The sequence below is a fragment of the Poecilia latipinna genome, unplaced genomic scaffold (assembly GCF_001443285.1).
Source record: "Poecilia latipinna isolate Pla-1442-1.1 unplaced genomic scaffold, P_latipinna-1.0 Scaffold1915, whole genome shotgun sequence".
In the NCBI taxonomy this organism is placed as follows: Eukaryota; Metazoa; Chordata; class Actinopteri; order Cyprinodontiformes; family Poeciliidae; genus Poecilia; species Poecilia latipinna.
The window spans coordinates 46696-55139 of NW_015114531.1; the positions used below are offsets into that span (position 1 = coordinate 46696).

General features: G+C 38.2%; 1 protein-coding gene across 2 annotated transcripts in view; it reads left to right on the plus strand.

Moving 5' to 3' along the window:
- ythdc2 (YTH domain containing 2) overlaps positions 1-8444 on the plus strand; it is a 62873-nt gene that overhangs the window by 39266 nt on the left and 15163 nt on the right. For both annotated transcript variants that reach the window (XM_015015479.1, XM_015015480.1), the window contains exons 17-24: positions 64-144; positions 245-327; positions 2288-2393; positions 2814-2933; positions 3066-3338; positions 4386-4512; positions 4984-5189; positions 6740-6929. In XM_015015479.1, the coding sequence (XP_014870965.1) occupies positions 64-144; positions 245-327; positions 2288-2393; positions 2814-2933; positions 3066-3338; positions 4386-4512; positions 4984-5189; positions 6740-6929 (1186 nt within the window). The remainder of the gene's footprint in view (positions 1-63; positions 145-244; positions 328-2287; positions 2394-2813; positions 2934-3065; positions 3339-4385; positions 4513-4983; positions 5190-6739; positions 6930-8444) is intronic.

An 8444-nucleotide genomic window follows, 5' to 3' on the forward strand; every position in this document is an offset into this window, starting at 1 on the left:
ATATGCTTTTGAGTAAACCAATGAATGGGCATTAACCAGCTTTCTTTCTGCTCATCTTTTCAGATTCTCTCTACTAACATTGCTGAAACAAGCATAACTATTGATGATGTGGTCTTCGTTATTGATTCAGGAAAGATCAAAGAGGTACTGGTCCCAGAAAAACACTGAAAAACATCATGAGCCAGTGGTAACCAGGTTGTTTTAGTTTCTTTTCATGCTGTTTGTGTGGGTTTTTCTGTTGTAGAAATCCTTTGATACACTGAGTCGGGTTTCTATGTTAAAGACGGTTTGGATCTCAAAAGCCAGTGTTTTGCAAAGAAAAGGAAGGTAAGATTGGAATATTACTTTTTCTTAGACTGAATCCCATTTCAACCTTGCCTTGACCTTAAATATTGACATTGTTTGAAACACACTTGGAAAATCTACTCTCAGCTAGCAAGTTTTAATTAGTAAATGTAACCCAGATAAGTGGGAAATTTGGTGTTAGGTGACTTTGACATGTGGCAAAGTAACCACTGCAATACTATGATTGAAAGTTGTACATTAAATTCAGTATCACTATTACATCGTCCATAAAAGTATGAAACAAGGGAAATGCACATATTTGTATTTCTATGCTACAACCTGCTCTTCTTTAGTCATTTGTGGCATGACAATCTGCCATGTTATTTTTGCATGCTTATGTGTGTTGCTTGTGTACACTGTGTGCACAATTAGGGTTGATTTTATAATTGAACAACTAGAGAGCTTCCAGTCATTCCCAAAATGGTCATCCCTCACCATTTAAGCTGATTTCCAGTAAAACAAACTCTTTTCTCATCAATCCGTAAAACCCTTAGAAAAATCTGTCTTCAGATATTTTATAGCCAACATGGATATAATGTTTTAACTTTAGTTTCTGGTTCAGTGGTGGTTATGTGTCTGATAATTGATAATAGACTAGTTAGGATTATCTAAATAATTTGCTAAGAGCCAGTATAATGAGGTCATTTTTTAATTTACTTTTTCCAAAGTCATAAGTTTACATCCCTTTCTTGCGTATTTGGTTAAATAACTTTTTATTCTCTATGACTTGGCTTGGGTTTTCTGGGTATTGTAAGAATCATTTTTGCCCAGGTTGTAACTTCCTGAGAAATTGCTTCAGTATTTCCATATAATGCTCATTCCTCAAGTTGGTACTATGTTCTCAGACTTCAATCTTTTGACTCTTTCACATTTAACACCAATGCAAATACATCATTGGCTGGATGATTCATCGTGGTTTTGTATGACTCTCCTTGATACTGAATTCATAACATGTGAGTCAGCCCCGACTCTAGACGAGTTTAACGGGGGGCATCGACTTATTTTGGGGGGCGCAAAATGAATCTACGTAGCAATAATAATATTACTCAAGTAAAAGAAAAAGGTACAATTCAGTAGAACTACTCTTAAAAGTTCCTTTTTCCAAAAGAATTACTCAAGTGAATTTATTACAAGTACTACCCACTTTTGAACATAGACAACAACATCAGTAGCCTATAAGCTACTTGTTAACAAGCTTAAGGTGCTGTATTGATATTAACTAGTCAGTTTTTAACTAACATTACCTGCATCCAACATCATTACTCAACTCAGTCGGTTAGTTTGGGGGAAAAACTGTGAAAAGTTCTTTGAGTTTTGCTGGTTTGCTTCCATGATTCTAACACACCTGAGCAGCTCTGCAGCAGGTCTCCTCCGCTGCCATACAGGTGTAAACCCAGGGCGAGTGTTTTAGCGCTCATGTTGCGTTTAAAGGTTGCTCAGAAAAACATGTTTCCATGTGTTAACGGATTAAACAGTTTTTCCGCTGAAAAAAAGTGACAGAAGGCACAGATATGGGAAGTGCGGAAGCTTCTACTGCAATAGTGCCGAAAGTCGGTCCTCGAGGGCCGGCATCCTGCATGTTTTAGTTCCCTCCCTGGTGGTAGTAACAACCTTTTCAGCAAGTCAATGTTCTTCTTAGGCCTCTAATGAGCCATCATTTAATCCAGGTGCATTAAACCAGGGAGAGAACTAAAACATGTAGGATGCCGGCCCTCGAGGACTGACTTTGGGTGCCACTGTCCTACTGTATCAAATTGATATAGGAATAACAGAGAGTTGGCCATTCTAAGGTAAAAACCCAGCGCATACAGTGTTCATGTTTTGTTTTTTTTTTCATCCAGACGGCTTCCCGCTCGCCCCACAGTTTGGGAACCTCTGCTTTATGTAAACATTTTATTTGAAAAAAGTATTCCAGCTAAGTTTCAGCTCGGTCTCTGTGCAGAGCTGGCCGCTGTAGACCTGGGATTTGCTTCCATCTCTTCAGTCGTCTCAGATTCAACAATATGCAAGAGTTCCAGGTTCCACAGCTGCTTCGGATGCCACTGCAGGTACACACTACCTTTTTATTTACCAGAACAGCAACAACAGGTGCTTTTATTCGCTCCTAATAGGATACAATCATATGGAAGTGTGAAATGTTGTGGTGATGGCTATTAAGGTTACTCAGCAGATTAAAAGTCTATAGTAGGAACATTTTCAGAAAAATGCAGGGTTAAAACATGTCTGCTTACATCAGACCACTTACAAGGAATGTCATGTCTAGAGATTTTTTCTAGGATGTAAAAAGTGCTAAATAACTAGAAAATGTGAAAAACTGAGTCATGAAAAATGAAGAACAAACTCTGATAGTGAGAGTTTGGAGGATTTTAGCAGTTGTTTGTGGGTCATGGAAACTCAAAGGCATTAGAACAGACAGGGCATTAAGTCATGGAAAGTTGCTTCACAGTGAAAGGTATCGTGTTTTTCAGGAATTGTGTCTACAGACCAAGCTGTTGGCTCCTTCATCCTGCCCCGTTGCTGAGTTCTTATCTAAAGCTCCACAGCCACCTCCCACACATGCAATCCAGAGTGCTGTCCACATGCTGAAGGTATTTTTTTTTCCCAAGATCCATCATTCTACTGATAATGAAGTGGCTGTGAATGCATGCTAACGAGCCGGTGTGCCCACTCATGTATTCCAGCCCATAAAGGTGCATTGCTTTTGCTAACCTTTCTCTCAGACAATAGATGCTCTGGATCAGAATGAAGACTTAACTGACCTGGGCTTCCACCTGGCTGATCTACCTGTGGAGCCCCACCTGGGCAAAATGGTGTTGTGTGCTGTTGTGCTCAAGTGTCTGGACCCCATTCTCACCATTGCCTGTACTCTGGCCTATCGTGACCCTTTTACCCTCCCTGCTGAAAGCTCCCAGAAAAGAGCTGCTCTGCAGAGCCGCAAACGTTTCACATCCAACACCTTCAGTGACCACATGGCCCTGCTCAGAGCTTTCCAGGTACAAATGTTTGCCTTATTCACAATTGAAAATAAAGTACAGGGGGAATACCAACTTATTAGTGAAAACATTTTTTTTTCTTTCTGGCTAAAAAGAATGCTCTCACTAAAGTTGTCATGTATTGTAAGTTTTATTATTATTATTATTATTATTTAGGAATTGTGTTTCAACTCTGAAAGTGTGTTTAAAATCAGAATGTAAATAAATTTAACTTAAAACAAATTATTTTGGCTGAGCATAGGACAGAAGTCAGAAATGTGTGATTTTTCTTTTTTTTTAAATCACGAAACAGCTGAAGTTAAGTTCTTACGTCTGCTGTAAAGTCTCTGAGAGACACATGACCAAGCCCACACAAAATGTATCAAATCACAGTAGACATGTTATTGAACTGAAGAGGAGCAATGGACCTCATATGTCATTACAAAAAGCTTGAGAGTGATTCAGAGCAGTGAATCTTTTCCAAACTAAGACAACACACGATGCCTGAAAGCCTTTAAATATGTCAGTTAGGCTGTAGCTTTCCATCTCTACTGCTTCACGGCTGACCAGTGAAGCAGGCAGCTAATGAAGAACTAATGTTTTAATCTCCCTCATCTACTGTGGCAAACAAAGGCAGCCAGTAAAGAGTAGAAGGTCAGTGAGGTTATTTGTTACAAAACTTCCAGAAACAACACAGATGTGGACTTGGGTCATGTGACTTAGAGTCAAGGGATACATTTAAAATTTCAATTTCATCAAATCAAAATTCAAAATGACAATTTCATCAAGATGTAATTTTGAATGAGTCATTGATTTCCACCAATGACTCATGACTTCACTGTAATTTTATCCCCTCAACTTGTTTGGAGATTTATTACACCAAACAAAAAGTGTGTTGCAAAGAGAAACTGTCTCAAACGTGTTATCCAGGTAACTTACCTGGAGAAGTGATGAGGTCCACCATACCAGCTATTAGTAATCTTTCCTATCTCTGCTCTAATTTGATGAAAATGTGTCAAGCTGAGCTGAATGTCGCAGTGGGAGATATTTAAACCTCCCTTGTGTTAGGCATGGCAGAAAGCTCGCAGTGAGGGCTGGGAGAGATCCTTCTGTGAAAGGAACTTCCTGTCCCAGTCTACCATGGACATGATTCTTGGCATGAGGACACAACTGTTAGGACAACTTCGTGCTATTGGTAAGTTTGACTTTTATTTTCCTCTCATTTTATTCATACTCTGCAAAGTGTTAGAATCAAATGAAAACCACTGAAAAGTGACAGCAAAAATCCTTAAAATACTTAGTGTAATTTGAGGTTTTTTTGCATCTCTTCTCTAGGAACACTTCAGATCATTGTGTGATCTTAAGTTAATGGTGTATGTGTATATTTATGTTGAACTGTGTGATCTGAACTTTGGTGTCGTAGTGTTATTGTGGGGAACTGTTTCACACAGTAAATAATTAGTTAGTTTTAAATTTTCAAACGTTTTTCACTTTGCTTGAGAAGGGACATCAAAAATTCAGAATTGGCAATAGTTTGCCTTAGAAATGTTCCTCCTTTTCATTTCTTTGTATTTTAGCCCCTGTCATGTTGACATATGCAATATTTATAAATTTTATAAGCACTTAGGTTATTTTTGCTAATGGAGCCTTTTCTTTGGTTGGCCAGGTTTTGTGCGCGCCCGTGGGGGAAGCGACATCCGTGATGTTAATCTGAACTCTGAAAACTGGGCTGTCGTGAAGGCAGCCCTGGTGGCTGGAATGTATCCAAACATGGTTCATGTCAACAAGAAGACCTCTCTGCTCTCCAGTAACAGAGAGAAGAAGGTCCATTTCCATCCTACGTCAGTCCTGAGCCAGCTGCAGTTGAAGGAGGTAGGAATTTAATTTGTCCAAGTTCACATGGAGCAGCCACTCCATGTGAACTTGATGTGTTTAATGTTAATAGGCTTAAAGCACTGTTGCCTTGTAACAAGAAAGTCCTGGGTTAGAATCCCAGTTTGGGGTAGTTCTGTATGGAGTTGACATGTTCTCCCTATGGATGCGAAAATGACTTTCAGGTTAATTGCATTGTCCTGCTTTTTGGTCCATCACTGCTCCAGTACTCTGCAACAGAGCTTTATAAGATCCGCTTACAACTTCATGACTGAGCAGCATCAGCTCTGTTCCTACACCGAGAAATTTTCCATCCGCCCCATCAGACATATACTCAGAATTACATAAAACTTCACTAATCTAAATCAATTTCACACCCAAAAGTCAGATAGCGTTTAGCAACTTAACTTACCTTGATATGTTTTTTTCAGATTCAACAGTGGATTTTTGAAAACTAGAAGTTCATGCTTTCAGGGAGGCAACGGTGGCACCGGAATCTCCAGGAGTCGTTTTTTGACCCAGTTAACTCAAATAAATCTTTTAAATAAGGCCGTGGGTGGTGCAGGTCTTCTGGATGGCAACCCTTGGTGGACTCCATTTTGGGTTTTAATGATTCTGCAGTTCCCACAGACCCGCCTTGCTCTTCTTGAGGGAGGGTCCAACTGTACTTTCTCGCTTTGCAGTGGTTCAGTGCACCAATTCCCCTCTTGCCATTGGTCACTTTTGAACTAATGAACAAATAAAAAAAGCACAATGTGACTTGGATGTAATGTGTAACGCCACGCTGCATAGAAATGTAGTTAAGTTGAAAGTACAGATACTTACTGTACTGTAAAATGTAATGGAGTAAAAATCGAAAGTACCCACAATGAAAACACATGAAAAATGTAATTAAGTACATACCACCACTGACAAAACCATTAGATTCACTTCCTCCCCATCTGTATCCCTCTGATTTTTGTAACATTCTTTTATCATTTTTTCCTTAAAAAATAACACATATCCACCAGCAACCTCTATCGACTGTTGCTTTCATAATATAATATAATTAATATAATCTGTTCCAATTCCAGTTGTCCCTACTAATTCACTTAAAAATATGAGTTTTTCTGCTGGTAGAAAATATAAAAGGTGATTGTTGTGGCTGCTTAAGGCTCTTTCATATGGCTATAAATGAAACCCACTTTCATTTCCCCACCACCTTGATGTTGGGGAGTTAGGGTTGCAATTGTCAGTTAATTCCTAGTGTTATGAACTCACATTTTACATGCAAAAATAATGTTGAGCAAATGCATTTCTGCACAACAGACTACATAAAGTGTCAAAATGATAGACAACAAAAAGGTCTAGCACAACCTTTGATAAGTGCATATAGGTTTTGTATATCTAGCATTATTATTGAAAGCTTTCCTAATATTCAGCTGTTTTAATCAGACTGTACTTTTTTTGAGTTAGTATGTGCTTGTCTGAAACTGGTCAATCATTCTTTCTATGATTGTGTTAAAGAAAAGATTCTTAGGCAAATGATCCTTTGTGTTTGTTGTGTTTAGAACAACAGCTCCAAATCAGGTCAGACCCTCCCCACAGACTGGTTGATCTATGATGAGATGAGCAGAGGTCACAGGATGGCCAGTGTTCGCTGTTGCTCCGTGGTGACCTCCATCACAGTGGCCATGTTTGGAGGTGGTACCAAACTTCTCAGCTCCACACTCCATGAAAGTACTATTCAAAAAAGAAATGGTAAGTAAATCAGTCAAAGACTTTTTTTAAATCTTTTTTTTATCTAATTTTTTATAGGACAAACACTTAGCCTTTTTAAAGGAGCAGAATTACAGAATGTAAAATTGACTTTTTTGAGCTCTACATCATTTTATAATGTTATTCCATTGTCAAAAACATACCTGAAATGTCGCCTTGATTCTTTCATACATATATACATACTTATACAACAGTATTTTAAAGTCTATCTCTGAGCTCCAGGGAGACAGTGGAAGGACATTAGAACTCGGTGAGGTGCTCCATCTTCCTGGTTTTATTGAGTAAGCATCAGTGTTCTGTATCAACTGCAGCTCTCTGACTTTCTAGGCAGACCTGTAAAGTCACTGTTGCAGTAATCAATGTGGCCAAAGACAAACGCATACATATGATTTGACATGATAGATATTAAAACTATGAGAGATTTTCACAAAGATGTTTTTTCTTAGTTTTTCAGAGCTGTCTTTAAAATTTAACCTGTCTCCTTATCACTTCTTACTTGGTCATTTTCATATTAGACACTGTATATCATCACTGTTTCCAGAAGATGAAACTTTCCCTGCTGACCCACGATTTCTTGCCCCTAATCAGAAATCCTCCCTCTCTAATATTTATGGAACACTAATGTCAATTGAATTTTCCTCATTTGGTAAAATCAGAACCGCCATTGTAAAAGAATTAGGTGTAGTACAGTCTGAACCACACTGATTCTCAGTATACAACTAAGTACACCATATGCTGGGTTACAGCTTGAACAGTTTAAAGCAACAAAAGTTCATTTTTCAAAATCCAATTAATTAAAAATGCTTCCTTCAATTCTAGACCAAGGTGACAGATGTCAAATCTCACCTTGCGACATAAGTCATTTATTTTTCTTCTGTCCAAGATTGCATAAATTCTAGAGTAATTTCTTTTCTGTACTTTTAGGGACAAAGCTTCCCTGCAAAATGGGATTTTATTTTCCTGTTCCCCTTGATAGATGCTGTAGCACAGGGGTGTCAAACTCAATTTTACCAAGGGCCACTTCAGCATATTGGCCACCCTCAACGGGCCACATTGACGGTACAAATCAGGAGTGCATCCCTGCTAAAACACACCCCAGACAAAAGGTTGACTTCCCTCATTCAGGTCTGTAGAGGCTTATAATGAGTCAATGGTCCAGGTGTGTTAGAGAAGGAATTCATCTGGAAAACTAGACTTGGGCACCCCTAGCATTAATGTATAAAAATACCATGTTAAATATAAATTAAACACCACCTCATATTGTTAAATAAATGATTTTAAGTATTGAAGTTTTAAATATTACATTTGAGTTTCCATGGATGTAAAAATTACTGCTAAGTTTAAAAATTACAATATTTAAATCAGTGTTTAAAGGTAAGCAAACAAATAATAAAAACAAGTCACATGGGCAGACATTATAGACTTTACGCAAAGATTAAGTCTCAGAGGCAACTGAAACCAATTAATTAAAAACATCCTTTCTAAATATCATCTCAT